The sequence below is a fragment of the Protopterus annectens genome, chromosome 8.part0, assembly GCF_019279795.1.
Source record: "Protopterus annectens isolate FY-2018-M chromosome 8.part0, PAN1.0, whole genome shotgun sequence".
In the NCBI taxonomy this organism is placed as follows: Eukaryota; Metazoa; Chordata; order Ceratodontiformes; family Protopteridae; genus Protopterus; species Protopterus annectens.
Genome location: NC_056741.1, coordinates 1,379,691,458 through 1,379,711,806, shown reverse-complemented (window position 1 = coordinate 1,379,711,806; position 20,349 = coordinate 1,379,691,458). Strand labels below are relative to the sequence as shown.

Here is a 20,349-nt window from a genome sequence, read left to right as displayed (position 1 = left end):
GTGCTGGTTCTTAGGGGTCTGCTAGGTAGGTGCATAGTGAAGGTTGAGGCAAGGGAGGGGCAGAGGGAGGGCTTGAAAATAAGCTTATGAGCATGAGTTAGCTGAGTGTAGATAAGGTAGTTGGGAAGCTCTAACCAATTTAGTTTGTGGAGGGCAATACAGTGATGAGAGGAGGATCTGTGCCCAGTGGTGAATTTGGCAACTTTGTTATAGCAGGAGGAGAGTTTTGTTTTGATAGTGAATTGTAGGTTGGTTACAAGTGGGGCACCATAAAGGAGAGAAGGGATGACATATGTGGTAGAGAGGCAGAATCTGGTGGCTGGGGAGAGGAAGCGAATATGGCGATAGAACATACAAAGTTTCTGGTGTGTTTTTTTAATGTTTGTTTGTATATGGGTATCAAATTTAAGCTGATTATTGATGAGAGCTCCTAACAGTTTAGCACTGGAAACAATTTCAAGGGAAGTGTTGTTGTGACTGGTTATGGAGAATGAATTTATGTCGATAGTTTGTTTTTGGATGGGGTGAATATCATGAGTTTGGTTTTTGATGGACTGAGAACTAGATGGTTATCTAGCATCCATTGTTCAGTGGTTGAGAAGGCATCTTGAGTTAGTCTTATAAGGGAGGGAATGGAGTTAGCAGCACAGATAATTGTTGAATTGTCTGCATATTGGACAATTTTAGCATTAGGGATATTGTGGTGGAAGTCATTAATGAAAATGTTGAACAGTAAGGGACCTAATATGGAACCCTGGGGTACACCAGTGACAGTGTTGAGAAATGAGGAAGTAGATTTCTTCCGTTTGACAGATTGTTGCCTGTTGGAAAGGTAACTGGCAAACCAGTTGATAGAAGAGGGTGAAAGATGTAGGTTAGAGAGTTTGGTCAGAAAGAGGGAGTGGGTGATGGTATCAAAAGCCTTAGAAAGGTCTAGAAGGAGGGTGGAGACAATACAGTTGGAGTCTCGGGCTTTATTCACAGTTTCGAGGAAGGAGAGTAGTGCAGGAGTAGTGCTGTGACCAGGTCTGAATCCATGTTGTGTTGGGGCTAGTAGGTGACTGTCGGTGAGGTAGGGTAATAATTGTATGTGGATGCATTTTTCGAGTAGTTTAGAGATGGGAGATAAGATGGCGATAGGCCTAAAGTTGGAGATGTTATTATTGTTTCCACCTTTGTGGAGGGGAATAATGTAGGCTTTTTTTTCCCAAATTTGGGGTACATAGCCTTCTTGAATTGACCGGCTTATAAGAATATAGATGGAGAAGGCAATGGCTTCAGCAGCTGTCTTTAAGAAGAAGGAAGTGATATTATCAGGGGCATTAGAGCATGGTTTTAATTTTAGAAGGAGTTTTTTAATAGTTGATACAGGTAAGGGTTTGAGAGAGAGGAGAGGAAGGTGGGGGGTGGAAATACCCAAGGAGGAGGGGATAATGGGAATTATAGCAGGATGAGTGGAGTTATTTGTGAAGAATGATGTTAATTTAGATATGGAGTCGATGAAAAAGCTGTTAAATTGGGAGGCTAGGTCGGTATCAGAAGCATTATGATCAGGGTGTGGGTTTTCATTTCTGCCGGGGTTGAAGAGGGAGGAGATACTATCCCAGAATTTTTTTGGGTCAGTCTTGTGATTGTTTTGAAGGGTGATATAGTAGGATTTGCGGTCGGAAGTGATGAGTTTTTTAACTCTGTTATGGAGTATTTTGTATTCGTTTAGGGTGGCTGGGGTTTTGTTTTTATATTGGTTCTTCAAGGCTTTATCACGGAAGCGCATGACAGCTAAGGTATCTTTGGTTAGCCATGGGATGGTTTTGCTCTTAATTCTTTTCGTTCTTAGGGGGGGCCAAGGTCTTATAGGTTTAGAAATTATGTATTATTAACTGAAGTCTATCTTCAAAAGAAATAAAAAGATTATTTCACTTAGAAATAAGGTTATTAATTGTGATTATAATATTATCATAATTGGCTGTAAATATTTCTTCAATAGATGTTAATAGATTAATACCTAGATATTCAAATGAGGGAACTTGGATACCGATAATATGATTCTTCTTATTTAATACTATATGTTTGGATTTAGATTGGTTAAAATGGAGACCAGGAATGGATTGAATTAATCTTATTGTAGATTTCAGTTCAATAAGAGAAAATCTTGAGTTAGGAAGAGTTAATAAAATATCTGTAAATAACATAATTTTAGAAGAGTTTTGATTAAAGATACCTATACCAAGAATATTTGAATTTGTTTGTATTAAAGTAGGAAAGATTTCTATGGTTAAAGCAGACAGAATTGAGGAAAGAGGACAACATTGTTTAGTACCTTTAATTAAAGAATTATGTTCTGAGGTGAAGGGAAAAATATTAACATAAGCAGCATTATTAGAAATGTTCTTTAAAAGAGCAAAAAATGTTTCATGGAAATCAAAAATATTTAAATTTTAAATAAAAAATTCCAATTCAAAGAATCAAAAGCTTTTTTTCATTGTCTAAACTAAATTAATAAAGCTTCTACATTTTCATTATTCAAAAAATCTATACTAGATAAGATACGTTTAATATTATCATGGGTATAGCTTTGAAACATAGTCTGCTTGATCAGACTTAATTACTTGAGCTATAGGTTCTTTTAACCCATCAGTAATGATACACATGTATATTTTATAGTCACTATTCAAAAGTGAGATAGGTATATAAGAAAACCAAAACTGAGGATTTTTATTTTCTTTTAAAATAGGAAACAAAAGAATGCGTATTTCCAAGAAGGAGGCATAATTTTTCAGATTGAATCTCAATCAATGTTTTATGAAAAAACAAAATGATGGTAGGAGGAAAAAGTTTATAGAGTTTAATTATTATACCATATATACCTGGAGCTTTGTTAGGTTTTCACTTTTTAATTTTATAATTTTTATAAGATATTTGTTTATGTAAATCATCTTTTAATATTGATGACATTTTCTTAATATCAAGGGGATTAAAATCTAAGTGAGACGTTTTAACATCTAGATTAGAATTTTGATTTTGTGAGATATAATGAAATTTGAAAGAATAATACAAATAACTGTGGAATTTTCCTTTTAGCATTATGTCTAACTTTTAAAATATTAATAATTTTTGATTGTAATTTAACTCCTCTTGATATGTTTTGCATATGTTTGGGAGATTATGAATAGGAAGTCCTCTTTAATCTTTCTACAGCCAATTTTTATGAACTAAAATATCTAGATATTGTTTATTTAAAAATTCTATTTCATTTATGATGGAATTATTTACATTGGTATATTTAGGTTTAGCCAAAAGAAGTTGTGATTGAATGTTTTGGAGCTCTGAGTCCCATTACCTGATTTTATTTTTATGCCAAGTTAGAATTTTATCAAAAATGTAAACTTTTACTGTATTCCAAATCATAACTATATTATATTAGGAGTGTTATTGATCTGAGATCAGAGATCAATCAAGGTTAAACACCTTAAGTTTGGTTATATAAGATTGGATTCTAATTAAGGGAGATACTTTTTTTAATTACTTTGAAGCTTTGACATAAGAGCTTCATAAGCCAAAATAGGACAAGGGAAACTATTAAAAGTAGATATCTTTGAAATTAAACCCTGGGAAACTAATATGTTATCAATTCTTGTCTGAGTACCATATTTATAATCTTGGTGAGTATAAAGAAAAGCACAAGAATTTTTCATGATAAATGTACCTTTTGGATTTATAAAAGCATTCCATTTTATGATAACTTTGGCAGTGAATGATAACTTAATTTTCTTTTATTACTTGTATCTGAATCTTCCAAAATAGAATTTAAGTCTCCACTTATAATTAAATTACCTTTTATAATTATCACGTATGAAGTCTAAATGTTTCTTAGCTAAATTTTGCCCCATACCTGGGCAAAAGTAAAGATTTCCTAAAGTCCATAGTATATTATTAAATCTTACAAAAGGATGAATACACCATCTTTATCTTCATATTTATGAATAATTAATGGAAAGTCTGTATTTTTTCCAAAGAACCATTATCCCTCTTCTCTTATATTTAAAAGTGAATTGTGCTAGAATTATATAATTACTTGGATTCCAAATATCTTTTTCCGCATGTTTAATATGTGTTTCTTGGAGAAAAATCACTTGAGGTTTATTTGTATTCAGAAACTGAATTACATTTGATCTTTTCCTTGGATTATTTATAACATTAGTATTTAAAGAAAGCAAAGATAAAACCATCTATCTATAAACTAGAATTGATGTTTTAATAGTTTATCATCCTTGAAGGAAGTAAACGTTATAATATTGAACTATGTAGAATCTTTTTTTGTAACTGTGAAGCAAGAAATTAGTGAGTCAGCCCATATAAGAAAATATAAGAAACAAAAGAAAAATAGTAATAACAAAAATATTGAAAGTCATATATGTTAATTATAAACATGAAATTAAACAAATTCTTTTTTTTTTAAACTCTTTTTATTAGGATTATATCAATTGAATACAAAAATATCCAAAACAGATCTAAAACAAAATAGAAACTACACAATTAACATAACTATATACAAATCTCATCTATATCTAAATGGATTGAGTTCATAGTTATGAAGTAATGTCATGACAGAATCTATTCGGATATCAGTTTCCAAGTATCCTTCTGTATTGTTTGTTGCTTCATGGAATACCACAGATATTTCTGAACCCAATAGATAAAAAAATCAGGCTATCCATCACTATCTAACCAAAATATGGTCTTAAAGGATAAGGAGGAAAAGCTATCTGATTGAACTCTGCAGTTAATAATTGGGCGGCACAGTGGTGCAGTGGTTAACATTGTCACCAAACAGCAAGAGGTTCTCCGGTTCAATTCTCGGCTGGGGTGCCTTCTGTGTGGAGTTTGCATGTTCTCCTTGTGTTTGCGTGGGTTTCCTCTGGGTATTCCGGTTTCCTCCCACATTCCAAAGACATGCATCTGGAGCATTTCTCCCCGGGCCTCAGCTGAAAACAGGCTCTGTGGAACCTAGTCGGACTTTCCCGGTCAACAAATGACAAATAAATAAATAAATAATAAATCAGCTTATGGAGACATTTTAATATTTATAAAAGTTATGTAAGAACTATATTGTATAACTAAATAATTAAGATAAATATAATTTAAGATCTATTTTATAATAAAAATAAAGTTAAGCAATACAATTTTTCTCTCCTTTCCTCCATCCATCCTCTCTTTTGATTTTATTCTTTATCATAAACTGAGATTCATGCAATTTTAGGGAGCTTTTCCTAATCTGCATCTCAAAGCCAAAATATCTTACACTTAGTCTTCCATTTAGTTTTCAGCTAAGCACCATAAAATCTCTCCCTATCTTGTTCATAAGCAAACAGATGCTTAAACTAAACTCGGTTTCCCTGTTGCTGGCAGCCAACATGGTTTGTTTACATTAAAGTGACTGCTGAGTCTATCATACGTTCTATCTATATTTTGATTGACTAGTCACTCTCATAGAATTATATTCATCAGTTTGGAAAAGAGCCATAATTGTTCCTCTTTGCAAAGAGGATGAGGGACGTGGGTCACTCTTAATTTTCTCCCCATCTGCCTCTACCAGTTAATGTAGACGTTAGCACCTCATTTGCCTACCATGTGACTCTGAACAAGTCACTTAACCAGACACACTTGTGTCCAGTGGAAATATCTGGTTAAAAAATAAATAAAAAATAAAAATAAAAAACATTGAGACTGCCCTTCCTGTATTCCGACAGTCTTCTGCACTTCTCTGTCCCAATGAAATTTCACTTCCTAAACCACCTTCATATGGTTTGAAATTGTTCCTCATTCCTATTAAACACTGCCTTCTGCTGATTCTCACTCATTTTGATTATTTCTTCATACTTTGAGACTGGATCATCATTCTCTATCCTATCCTTGGTACCTCTTTATTATTTTTGATCTGATTAGATTCATGTGTATGTCTGTAATATTAGATTCTCATTTATGTCTGTAAAAGCCACCCATTACTTATTAAGAAAGATCAAAGATTTGCTCAGTCAGTGGCATGTGCAATGTAGTATATATTTTCTAAATACATGATTGTAATAAAGTGACCTTTGAACTGGATGTGCCACATTACCCCTCCACTTATATGACTGGTTGTATAAATATGATAATGTATGTTACTTTAACATGTTGAGTCTCTTAAGCTGCCATGGAACAGATGTATATAAGCAGCATAAGCATGTGTGAATGTAGGTGTGTGTGTGTGTGTGTGTGTGTGTGTGTGTGTGTGTGTGTGTGTGTGTGTGTGTGTGTGTGTGTGTGTGTGTGTGTGTGTGTGTGTGTGTGTGTGTGTGTGTGTGTGTGTGTTTGTGTGTGTGTGTATCTGTGTCGTTGTGTGTGTGTCTGTGTGCATATATGTGTGCACATAGTCTTGAAAGGTTGCATGCGCACTCATCTATGGCAAAGTTATAAAGAAAAGGACCCCATTCAAGAAGTTTAAGGAAATAAAGGAAAGGGAGGAAGCAGATAATACAGGAAATGAGGATAGACAGTAAAATACCACATAAAGTAAATGAATAAGGAAAGGTCATCAGGGTGGCAAATTGAGAACTTTTTCAAAGGGAGATGAAACCTCTTATAAGTACATTAACAGCAAAGGCAGAATAAGGGAAGTATACCTGAGCTTAACAAGGGGTCAGAAGAAAATGTAGAAAATGAACAGGTATTTCTGTTCCATATTCACAACGAAGTATGGGAAGACTTGTTAACAATAGATATGTTAATAAGGACTTGATACCATTCCACTAACTCAGGAGTGAGTTCTAAGGGAACTCATTTTATTTTATTTTATTTTATTTGACATTTGTTAACTAGGATAGTCCGACTGAGCAAAAGCCCTTTTTCAGTGAAGGCCCGGGGAGAAAAGCTCCACAGTAAAATAAGTCAGTACATCACAATGGCTAGTAAGATTCAATAGTAAAATACAATAGTACTATATGCAGACATTACACACATCTATTATACAGAGATTTTTTGGTATAAGCACAGGTTCAAGGATTAAAATAAAAGCAGCATTGTCAAATAGTGTGCAGGGAAACTATCCTGTTAGGAAAAAGTTAATTGGGAAAGAAAACAGCTTTTAGAATTGGAGATTAATGACATATGTATGTTTTGAAGGGAAATAAGGTAGGGAAATAGGAACAGAGGAGAGTTAGGTAAATAATAAGTGGAAGAGAAGATAAAGTTAGTGAGGAGGTTAGGGGAAGGGTATAGAGGAGAAAAATAAGGGATGAGGTGGGGTAAGAGGAAGCAGATTAGACAGTACTTAGGAGAATATATAATAGGATAATAAGAAGAGTGTGATAGTTGTATTACAGAAGAGGGTAAAGAGTTCAAGTAGGATATTTACAATGACATATCCAGGTAGTATTTAGGTAATCTTTTAGAGCTTTCTTGACTTCATGAGTCTGGTTTATTTTTCGTAGGGACATGACACGGAAAGATTGTTCCATGAGAGGGCTAGTAAACAGCTATAAAGTTTTTGTCCAGAAGATGTCTTGGGTTTGTAGATTTCTAGGTGATATTGATCAGAGCTCCTAAGAGTTCTGGGGGAGGGTGTAGAGGGAGACTAAAGAGGAGATGTTGGGGCAGAAGGAGGGTTTATGCACCATGGAATGAATGAAGGTAAGTTGTGAGAGCTGAAGATGGTGAGGGAATTCTAACCAGTTTAATGTCTTAAGAGCAAGACAGTGATATGATTTTGGTGGCTTATCTGATGCAAATCTAGCTACTTTATTGTGGTGGTTTCAAGTTTTGTAAGGAGATTTGATTGAAAGTTAGTTAGGATTTGTGAACTATAGAAAAGGTTAAGGAGGAAGAAAAAATGGGCCTGTCGTGACTCATTAATTTGAACTTTTTATTTCTGTCCAATAGACCTAATTTTTGATGGGTTTTCTTGATACAGTGGAATACATGAAGATCAGACTTATGTTGGTCATCTATAATGGCACCAAGAAGCTTACTATGAGTTTCAGCCTTAATGATTGTGTTGTTAAAGGATGTAATGGTGAATGTGGATTTGTGTTGAGACAGTATTTGGGGAGGAAATGTAGAAGTTTAGTCATTTTAAGGATGAGTATGAGTTGGTTATTTAAGAGCCATGTTTCAATAAAGTTGAATGACTTTTATGTAAGGGTATATAGGTCAGGGAAGGTATTGGAGGTGGTGATGACTGTGCAGTCATCTGCATACTGTATTAAGGATGATTGTGGACAGGACGTGTAGAGGTGATTTATGAAAATATTGAAAAGTAAGGGACCAAGTATTGATCCTCGAGGGACTCCCATCTTAATGGGGAGGAAGGCGGAGAGGGAGGAGAGCCATTTAATAGCTTGTTATCTGTTGGAAAGGTAGCTTTGAAACCAGGAAATACCAGGAGTTGAAAGACTAAGTTGTGAGTGTTTAGAAAGGAGAATACAGTGAGAGACCGTATCAGAAGCTTTGGAGAGATCAAGAAAGAGACAGGAGACCAGCTTGTTATTATCTCTGGCCAAGGAGATAGAGTGTGTGAAGGAAATGAGGGCTGTTGTGGTACTATAGTAAGGACAGAAACCATGCTGTAGAGGTAAGAGTAGATTTTTGTAGATGCGATAGTCAAGGATTTGTTTATGTACACATTTCTCAAAGATTGTTGATAGAGGAGACAGTATTGCTATAGGCCAGTAGTTAGCTAGGTTGGTAGAGTTTCCACATTTGTGAAGGGGTATAGTATAGAACTGTTTTCATAGCAAGGAAACTGTGGATTCCCTTATTGAGCAGTTTATGAGAATGGAAATGGGATAAGCAATAGAGTGAGCTGTGGCCTTGAGGAAGACTGGGGGTAGGTTGTCTGCTGATGCAGAGCAAGGTTTTAGTTTGAGGAGAAGATTTTTAATGTAGTTTATAGGAACTGGTTTTGGTGTGAAGCAATCATTGAGCTTAGAAGGTATGATAGAATTAGAAGGTTCAGTGGAGTTAGAGGTTTGAATAAGTTTACTAGTTAAGTCAATGAAGTAAGAGTTAAAGATGGAAGCAGTCTCTTGTGAGGAATTATTAGAGTGGGGTTAGGAGTAGAGGGGTTTCAGGGTGTAAAGATTTGATTGATACTATTCCAAAATTTTCTGGGATTCTTATTTTGTGTGGTTTGAGATTTCTGATAAAAGTGTTTCTTATGTTAAGTTGTGTTTTAGTGAGGTTATGTAGTTCTTGTATGTCTGGTAGTGTGTGGGCAGTTTAGTCCTACTCCAGGGCTTCCAGGCATTATCTCCGATTCACTCGACTGATTTTTCATTGCTTCTGGTTACATATACCAAATGCTTTACCACTAATGCATTTAATGAATACTGAGAAAAGGTCAGAGTAAATATGGCTGCTATAGATTATCTCCTGTGCAGGTGACAGTCAACCAGCTCCCGACTCTCATACTCTATTACCCTTTTAGAGGTTTCTTTTGTATGGCTGGTAACTTCTACAAAAAAAGGACAAGAGTCTCTCACCTGATGGGGGCTAACATACAGTCGCACACAAAAGCATGAAAGACAAAAGTGTCACTTGAAGACTGGAATCACTTGATGGACAAGCATGGGGAAAGTCAAAGAATAAACTCTAAAGGAATGATGGACTTCAGCAAGCAATGGGAGAAGTGCTGTTCGTAAGTCCTGGTTAGACTAGATCATGGATGCCCAGAGGCCACTTAACAAGAAAAACAACTCAGAAAAATGCACGAGACATTAAACCTGCACAGACCAGTACTCTCAAGCTCATAGATTCCTTCTATAATGACTCTCACCTCTCATGACAAACATATTTACAACTGTTAAATTGTCAGAAAATTCTTTGCATACATAAGTTAACAATATCTTACTTCGGCTTCCATTGCTAAAATCCTGGATTCCAATCTGTTTCCTCTCTTCAACGTCTTTGTTGTACTTTTCTTGCAGTTCTTCCAGTCTGGAATTATTAAGGTAATGGTACCAAAACCAGATGGAATTCATCCCAGAAGTTTGAAAGAACGGACTGCACAAGTAATAGCAACAGTTATAGTTTCATTTAAGAAATCATGGGAGGATCAGGTTGTACCATAGAAATGCAGGAAGACTGATATGAAAAATGGGACCAAAAGGAAAGACAACTAACTAAAGAACGGTTTGTTTGATGTCAGTCTTTGATGGAATTACGTGAAATGGCAGCAAGGAGGCTAAGTTTGGTTACCTTCGCAACAAGGCAAGAGCTATAGATGCTGCTTGCCTAGCTTTTAGCAATGCATTAGCAGAATGACGCACAAAGGGTTACTATGCTGGTGAATGACATCTGAATGCATTCCAGTATCTGAGAGATGTTCTGTGTTAAAAACATGCCTGAATAGTAGGAATCTATGGGTAACTATAAATTAAATCTACAGTGAAGCTAGGATAGCCACAAATAGGGACATTGCTAGGTTCCCTTCTCTTATGCTATGCAGGAAATAACATGCTTCTCTACAGATGACAAAAAAGTTGCTATAGGACCAGTACAGGTCCAGTACAGGAATCAAGGTGATTAAGGACAAACAAGAGATTTTGCAAGGTTAAATTAACTGTTGGTTTAGTAGAGGAGTTGGGGTTATTAATTATACTAAGCGTCTTTGCAAAGTTAAAGGAATTGTCAAATGTCAGCTATTAATTCTATAGTTTGACATAAACCTTTGAAAACAAGTTTGTAACTGAAAAGCAATCTATTATAATATATCTAAATAAAAATGTGATTGCCCACTGTCAGCTATCTCTTTAGACCCTCAAATCTAGTCCCAGATATCCAGGAGTGGTCAATGTAAAGGACTTATGCTGTATGCAACAGTAGCTGGAAATAATGAGGTGACAGTGTCTTGTGACAATGGTAGTTTTAACTTACTTATTATACAATGAATGTCCATTAACATTCAAAAATGAGCATGCTGATTGGTCAACCCAACCAGCGTGCCCATTGTAAATTGAGCATATACCAATGGGAAAAAAGTCCAGTCACCTGGATTTTCTTCCATTAATATATGCCATGAAAATTTAACTTTTTTTCATTTGTACTTAAAAATATATACCAACTACTGAGTACCAGCTAGAAGATTGCACAGATTTGTTAAAGGTATGCAATTGCTTCACTTTTCAGAAATAACATGACACTTACATAGATGTTAAACAGTACATTTAAGAGACCATTGCAAACAAACATATAAATAATATAGTAGAGTATGCATTTTGTTCATTTTTCATTTCAAAAGAGAACAGTTTATAAAGGGACTCTTCCATTCAATAATGAGATCAGTGAGGTGCAATGCATCACTGTGTACAAGAACCAGAGACTTCAAATGAACGAGAGAGATGGGAGAGAGACAAATACAAGGATAATCAGGTACGTTATGCAAAAGGAGACAAACGTACCTCATTATCCTTATATTTTCTTTCTCCCATTCATTTGGAAATCTCCAGATTTCATTTCTTTAATTAAAAAACAAAACAAACAATGGAGATCTTCCTTTCTCCATTGCTTCCTTTACACACGACTGATGTACTGTGTAATCATGGGAATGAAAGTCCCATACCATGTGCAGTACATCAAGAAAGCCCCAGGGACACCAGTGAAAAATGCAGAAGAGCAGCCCTTATACAAAGACATTATTTAAGAAAAGTAACTTAAATACTGTCATTGTATAATAGCAATAACCCATGGCTGGGTGTGGGTAAGGCTGGAATTACCCACTGTTGGCTTTGTTTGGTCACAAGTGTGAACTGTGTATAAATCCAGCATTACCCACACCCAGCCGTGGATTATTGCTGTAATCAGTCAACAAATGTGTGTCGGCTGGATGAAGGGACGACAGTAGTAAACCATATGTGACCCATTATCATGCATGAGCAGATATACTATTGAATGTGAAACACTGGTGTCACAAGCCAGAATATTAGTCCAATGCATTGCTTATTTACTGCATTTTTGATTGCTGGGTGTCTGCTTAGTCAGTGCCCTTTTTAGAGGTGACTCAGAGTCATAACATTAAGTACAAATCATAGGATGCATGTATTTTTGCAGTAACATAATAGTTAAGTATCTAATATTATTCTAAGGCAATTTAAGATTATCCACATTAGTAACAGCAATATATGCTGTTAATATGTGGACTAAACGACAGTATGAATATTTAATGGTAAATACACAGTTATCGTACACACACACACACACACACACACACACACACACACACATATATATATATATATATATATATATATATATATATATATATACATACAAATATATACATATATGTATAACAACCAGACTATTAAATACGAAGAAAAGACCTTATACGCGAAAATGACTTCGTAAATATTAAAAAATAAAAAAGGGAAACAACACAAGTGAAACTGTTAAGCACTTTCATTCTGTAATGTTGTCAGAACTTCATCAGAAATAATACTGTAAAGTAAAACTGTGTAATAAGTAATATAACAAATGCACCCTGTTTAAAAATGGTTGACAACATCAATACCCAATAGAAACATCAAAACAGAAATTAGCCCTTCAGCAATCCAGAAACAAGCAGCTGTAAATACAGTAGCTAATCAAAAAGAGTGGAGTGTGTCCAAATAGGCTCATACAAACCAGCGTAATGCACATTTGAGATTCAAGTTCTCATTCAGCCCGGAACCATCTCAGCATTTAAAAGTAACTGCCAATGGAGTTCTTTTAGCTGCAGAAAAGTGTCAAAGTCACCAACAAACTGATCAATCTGTTTTAAAACTAGAAATTTGAAACCAGTAAAGTCATGACATCTAATACTGTACTGTTCTAATGTGTTGCTTTCATCTTTTTTTCCTAATAGCAGCCAAATGTTCCTTAACTCGAACAGAAAGCCTTATGATCATTTTCCCAATGTAAAATGTAGGACAGGTGTTACAGACCATTGCATAAACTACCATGGAGGAATGACAATCAAAATGTCTTCTAAAAGAGACAAGGAAACTACAGTGTACAAATTTAAATACATTTCCTATGTGCATTACAGAGCACATTACACATTTGCCACAATTAAACATGCCACAATCAATACCTTTACTAGGCTGGCTTAATAAATAATGCGGAGCATTATTTTCAAAGGAAGCTTTCAAAGTGTTTTTTTTTATATGTAAACACAGGGTCTCTATATACACATATATGTATGTATGTGTGTATATATATATATATATATATATATATATATATATATATATAGGTTCATAGGTAGGCTATCGGCTCTAGGGCCTATACAAGTCTAGCCATAACAATTCCCTGGATATTTCTTCCCACAATATTTACTTCCCTGGACCCCTGTATAGCAGGGCTACTGACGTAATCCCTGGGGTGAATTTCCTATCTCCCATCCAATCGTCAAGGTTCCTTTTGAAGAGCGCCAAGGAGGTGCTGTGCTTGACATGTATGGGCAGTCTATTCCAGAGTATGGGGAGTCTCTGGGTCAGGAACCTAGTCCTCCAGCATGTTTTGTTCATTGTGATGACAAGGTTTAGACCTCTGGACCGTGTGGCTCTGAGGGATTGGGATATCTTTAAGTGGAGCATGTCCAACAGCTCAGGGTTTGACATGGCCTTGTATGTTAAGCAGAGATCGCCCCTGAGTAGACGATATGCCACAGAGTATAGCTGGAGTTATTTTAGACAGTCAGTATAGGGCATCTGCTTTAGACCTGTGATTCTTTTAGTGAGGTATTTCTTTGGCCTTTCCAGCTGTTGCAGATGTCTTGTGAGGTACATACCAAACGGGGAGTTGTACTCTATAATGGGTCTAATGAGGGATGAATACAGTGGGACAATGACCTCCTTTTTTCTTGATGAAAAGCCCTTAATGATGAGGTGTGCCACATAGAAGGATTTCCTGGCTGTTGTGGCAATGTGGTTATCGAAGGTGAGACCACTGTCCACCTGTATCCCTAAGTCTCTCATCACCTTTTCAGTGTTTAGTGTACTGCCACCTATGTGGTAATTCATGGGTACATGGTTTTTCCCAAAGGGGATAACTATACATTTCTTGGCATTAAGCTTGAGCCCATGGCTCTGGCACAAAGCATCTGTTTCTGTAAGGCCCTTTTGTAGAATATCCACATCATTTGGGGATTCAGTAATGGCTCCCAGTTTGCAGTCATCTGTGAACTTTGTTAGCCAGAGTCCCTTACTGTTGGCCTGTACTTCCAAGAAGTAGATGCCAAACAATAGCGGTCTCAGGACTGAACCCTGAGGTACTCCACTTGTCACTTGTCTGGAGCTGGATTTGGAGTCGGCTACTTTTACAGTCTGTGTTCTGTCAGTAAGCCAGTTGGCAAGCCATCGAGTGACATAGTGATTTATGCCCAGCTTAGTATGTTTATCTATGATTCCAGAGTGGGTGATGGTGTTGAAGGCCTTGGCAAGGTCCAGATAGGCTGTGTGGACTGCCTTACCCTCGTCCACAGCTCTGGAGACTGATTCAAAGAAGTCAATCAGGTTCAGGAGACAAGTTCGGCCCTTCATGAGCCCAAACTGGGTGGGGTCCAGTGTTTGAAGGTTGCCAATGTCCTTGTTTATAAGTTCCATGATAATGCGTTCCATGCCCTTGCAGATCAGACTCGTCAGACTGATGGGACGGTAGTTGCCGGGATCCAAGGTGGATCTCCCCTTGTGGAGTGGGATAACTGTAGCTGTGCACCACTCAGTGGGCACAAAGCCTGAGGTGAGGATATGATTAAACATGACACTTAGGTGAGGTGCCAGTTCATTTTGTAGTTCATGTAGTATACAGCCTGTCATCTGGACCCATGGATGCTGTATTCTTAACTTTGGAGAGTGCGGTTTCTACCTGTGTGGCCATGATTACCAGAATTTGGCAATCTTTTGGTATTGAGATGGGCCCTTTAGGGGGTGAGGGGGGGGGTGAAGTTTGCACTAAATTGATCTGCCAAGATATTGGCAATATCCTTGGAATCAGTATATTTAATGCCATTCTTTTGTAGCTCAGAGCATATCTGAGCATTACCATTTAGATTCTTGACATAACTATAGAATGCCTTGTGGTTGTCTTTGGAATTTTTTGGCAATTTTATTTTCATAACTAGCTTTCGAGGATTTTATGAGGGATCTCAGCTTCTTACTGAGGCTGGTAAGGGAGTTTTTTTGCATCCTGGGATTTTCCTCTTTTCTGCAACAGTTTCTTTCTTCTGGTGTATAGTTTGTTTATGGCAGTGGACCACCAGATTGGCTTCCTTTTTTGGAGGAGAGCGTCTTGGTTCTTTTTGGGATGGCACAATTCATACACGAGTGGATGTACTCGTACAGTGCCTTAGTGTAGGATTCAGCAGTCGAGCTTTCAGTTGCCATCTGCGTGGGTGTCATGAAGTTTGTCACTTCTGACTTGAGTAGCATGAAGTTGGTTTTGGAGAAGTTTTTTACGGAGGTTTCCTTACTGGGGGGTGGGGTGGGATGTGAATGTCAAGGGTGATTTGCTTATGGTCAGACCTGACCAATGAGAGAGTGACCACTGGTGTTGAGAATTAATCTTCCATGTTGGTAATGACCAGGTCTAGGATATTGGAGCCCCTGGTGGGACAGTGGATTAGTTGATCCAGGGCGTTGAAATTTATGAATTCCAAGAACCGTTGGGAAAAGGTGTTGGTACCCGAGTAGTTTTCCCAGTTAATGGCAGGGTAGTTGAAATCACCCAGTATTAGGGTGTTTGGTTGTATCTTAATATTGTCCAGTATGTTTAGAAAGGTGCAGTGGGAATCTTGGGGCATGGTGGGGGATCTGTAGCAAGCTACAATTTAGATTGTAGTCTTACCTAGTGTTAGTTGCACCTGGAGAATTTCAGATGCATTGTGTTGGGCAGCTAGCCTGAAAGTGTGAATATCCTTGGTGAATATGGACACTCCTCCACCTTTAGTGTTTCGGTCTTGATTTGGTGGCTGAAAAGTGTGGTAAGAGTTGTAGTCTGGTATTGCAGGGGTGCTCTCTGGAGCCTTGAACCAGGTCTCAGTTACTGCACAGATATCGATGTTCTCCATTTTTAGGAGTGCCTCGAGAGAGTGCATTTTGAGGTTTAGACTTCTAGCATTGAGTAGCATTACCTGCAAATTTTACATGCTTGTATCTGTTCTGGTGTGGGTTATGGGTCTACTTTACATACCCAAAATACCAGATATTACCGAAGACCAAATAAAGAGACAAAAAAAATCAAACTTGACATACAGGACCGTCCACATTGCTGAAATCTCCAGATTGCACAATCACGACTGTCAAAAACCCAAGTCCAGAATGTCAAGATTGTGGAAGCTCGAAATCGAAAAAAAAAAAAAGATGACAGCATTTAAAAACATGTTTTTGCAGGGGGGGTCAAGCCCCTGCAACCCCCAGACTCCCTGCAAATTAAATATACTCAGAGATCGCACTACAGTGGGTGTGGTGGGTGCAGGAGGGCTTGCCCCACTGCAAAAACTTGTTTTTAAATGCTGTCATCCTTTTTTTTTTTTTTTAACGATTTCAAGATTCCACAATCTCAACATTATGGACTCGGGATTTTGACAGTTGAGACTGTGGAACCTTGAGATTTAGAAGTGGATATATATATATATATATATATATATATATATATATATATATATATGTGTGTGTGTGTGTGTGTGTGTTTTTTTTTTACAACTAGATAGAGGATGGGAAGAAGACAACAAGATCCAGTGAGGTTACCTCTTTTATTTATTTATTTTATTTTATTTATTTTGATTTGTTTAGTGGGAAAGTCTGACTGGGCCAAAGCAGGCCCGTTTTCAGCAGAGGCCCAGGGAAAAAGCTCCATAGATACAATGCTTTAATAGTACATACGATACATAAGACAATATGAGCACCCCCCCCACATCCACTGCAAATTAAATATACTAACTCCAAGATCGCACTACAGTGAAGAGAAGAGTAATGTTCCCGTTCCACACTGTATAGCATCTACATTACCATTCTCTTCACTGTACAGCGATCTCGGAATTAGTATGTTTAGGTTGCAGGGGGTGTGGTGGGTGCGTGAGGGCTTCCCACCCCTGCAAAAACATTTTTAAATGGTGACATCCTTTTTCTTTTTTTTTTTTTTGTTACGATTTTGAGATTCTACAATCTCGACATTATGGACTCGGGATTTTGGCAGTCGAGATTGTGGGATCTCGAGATTTAGAAGTGGACCCATATATACATATGTATGTATGTATGTATGTATTTTTTTTTTTTACAACTAGATAAAGGAAGAGAAGAAGGCAACAAGATCCAGTGAGGTTACCTGTTTTATTCATTTATTTTATTTTATTTATTTCCATTTGTTTAGTGGGAAAGTCTGAGTGGGCCAAAGCAGGCCCGTTTTCAGTGGAGGCCCGAGGAGAAAAGCTCCACAGATACAATGCTTTAATAGTACATATGATACATAAGACAATTTGAGTGTTACATAAAGTTAGCAAAATGCAACAAAAAATGTCAACAGTATCGAATTCAGATACAATTGTAGAGGTGCAATAAATAGTATTAAAATTAAACTTAAAATTAAAATGAAACATTTATAAGAACATAAATTTACATTTGAGTGAATACAACAATTATCAGAAGAGCATACGTTAAACTGGGCATGGTGATGGCTTTTAGTTAAATGGGAAAAAGAAAAGGAAAGAGAGAGAGAGAAGGGTCAGAAGTGGAGTGGACAGGCCAGTGGATTTTAACTCTGGAAGTTAAAGGGAGACAACAAGAAGAAACGAGGGATGAAAAAATGGAAGTAGGAAAGGGAGGAGCACAGGTGGTAGGAGAGAGCTGATAGAGTGTAAGCTCAATAGTTAATCAGGTCTAGAGCAGGAGCAGAATAATGTGTGTCTGAGGTGTTAAGAGCTATTTAAATTCAAAAGTATTGTCAATATTGAGTATATGTTGAGGTACATCATTCCATATCTTGGCGACTTTATGTGAGTATAGGGAATCCCCATATATGTTGTTTGACCTACTGACCATCAAGAGTAATTTATTAGATGGCCTTAACGTTCTGCTGCTAGAGTAGGGTTGGACGAGTTTACTAATGGAAGGACAGTTATCAGGTGTAACAAGATGGAGTGTGTGAGTGCAAGTTGGTTATAGGTTAATAGGTTTAAGTCACATTTTCTTAGATTGGTGAAAATGGGTGAAGTGTATAATAGACTAGATAGAAGGTGAGTTCTACTGATGGCTTGTTGGGTGAATTCAGTTAAGAGGGGCTTTATTCTATACAGTCAGCCAAGTTTGGTGTACACTTTCTTGATAACTGTGTCTATGTGTGTATCGAATTTCAGGTCCTTGTCTGTGGTGACTTCTAGTAGCTTTGTAGAATCAACCGGCTCAATACAGGTATTATTAGAATAGTAAATGGCAAATGAACTAAGGTCTGAAGATTTTCTGCTATTTGAGAAACATATTAGTTTGGTTTAAGATGGATTGAGGATAAGTTGAGACTGGTTTAGATATCTTTCTATGTCTAGGAAGGATTGTTGAGTTTTTTTTAAGAGGAAAAGATAAAGTTGGAGCTAAGCATATGAGAGAGGAGTCGTCAGCTTATTGAATTAAGGTTGCATGTTGAGTGGCTGTATGTAGTTTATTTGCAAATATGGTAAAGAGGAGGGGATAAAGGCTAGAAGAAATGTGTGCCAGCCTAATTGAGGGCAGTACTTAAAACTATGGAGAATCAGAAGAGAAGGAAAGGGGGGAGGAGGCAGGAGAGGAAGCATTGTTCTGGTTTTAATATCTCAGTTTTTATACTTAATTCCAGAACAAGTCTACTAACCTTGTCATAGTGTTCCTGTCAGTAATTCCTGACCCACTTCCTCCTGGCAGAGTAGGGATACTGAGAAATTATGCTATCATATTGCAGATCTGTTATTTTTTTACCGCTGTTTCTTATTCAAGTCTTTTACATAACACTCTGGTTGTAGTTTCCCTGGCATAAGTAACTTTTAACCCCCCCACCCCACCCAATACACAGCCTGAAAAGTTCCATATATTATAGTATTGCCCCAGTAGCAAAATGTTTGCCACTGCTCTCAAAGCTTTTAGCAAAGTGGGAGATAAAAACTCCTACCTTCTTTAATCCCCCAGCATTAAACTTATTATAAAAATTATCAAGGAAAGTATAATGTTGCTTTGGATTTAAAATTATTTGTGTACCAAAGCAAACCTTTAAAAAGTAAATACAAAATGTACATTTTCATTAGGAGATACTTTATTTTTCACAATGACCTCATTATTGCATAAAATGGGTGGTAAAGAGGACAAAAGTCACCGTAGAACCTACATCAATGCCCTCTTTTTTATTACATAATTTATGTCGAGCTGTTTATCTGTTTTTGAATTTATTTCAGAAATAGAAATGTGGTAACTCTAGTGTGCTAATGAGATGTAGTTACAGTAGCTGCAGAAAAATGTGCAGGGTGGTGGTTCTAAAATTTATTTGTGCTGTGTGCCACCACTTTGCACTGGTGGTCAGACTCACACCCTGAAGATGTCTGCAGGCCACATTCTAATCATATAAATGCTGGTCCCTTTTGTCTCCTTTTTCCAGCTTCTATTTGACACCCATACCCATGTTATCTTTCTGCTGCATCATCCTCCCATCAACTGCCTGTTATGCATTGCAGGCCTTTTCCTTCGTGAGTGCCTATTATCCCCTGAAGTGACCCCCAGTCACTGATGTAATGCAAATCCATATAATGGTGTGTCTGGAAGGAAAGCAAAGCTTCAGAACTCAGGAGCATGCAGTTAAAGCAATCATCAGTTCCAACAGATGAAGTAGCAGAAGACCTGCACTGAAGACAGCATTCAGAAGGTCTGTGCCAGTGAGTGCACTTACTTGGTTAAAAGGCTAGGTGAAATGTGTACCAGGTTTATTGAGGGCAGTACAGTAAAACTGAGAACCCATTTCACACACTCATTCATGCTCAGTATTACTTCAGTATATAAATAGTGCTATGGTGTGGCTAGCAGAATATTTTAATGATCTAAAAGTGTAATTAGTGTATGATATTTCCTTTAGAACAGAAAAATCCTCAAAGAATATGCTTAAGTCTAGCGATATAGCATAGCTGGGTTAAAATGCATGAAAACACCAGTAATTGTAAGCTTTTCATAATGTTATCAGGTTTGTAAAAAGGGGGAGGAGATACTGTTTCAGATACAGACAACAAGCTGCGTGTTTTAGATGAGATGTAAAACTAATAAAAGAAAGGCTGTCTTTGATTTTGCAGGTGTCTTCACAGCCCCTACGGCGGGTGTCTACTCAATATCA

The 20,349-nt window shown here is 37.0% G+C and overlaps 1 protein-coding gene across 1 annotated transcript in view; it reads left to right on the top strand.

Moving 5' to 3' along the window:
• LOC122809444 (cerebellin-4-like) overlaps positions 1-20,349 on the top strand; it is a 147,758-nt gene that overhangs the window by 127,032 nt on the left and 377 nt on the right. Inside the window, exon 5 of the mRNA XM_044080963.1 lies at positions 20,309-20,349. This exon is cut by the window's right edge and continues 377 nt beyond it. Coding sequence (XP_043936898.1) covers positions 20,309-20,349 — 41 coding nt within the window. The remainder of the gene's footprint in view (positions 1-20,308) is intronic.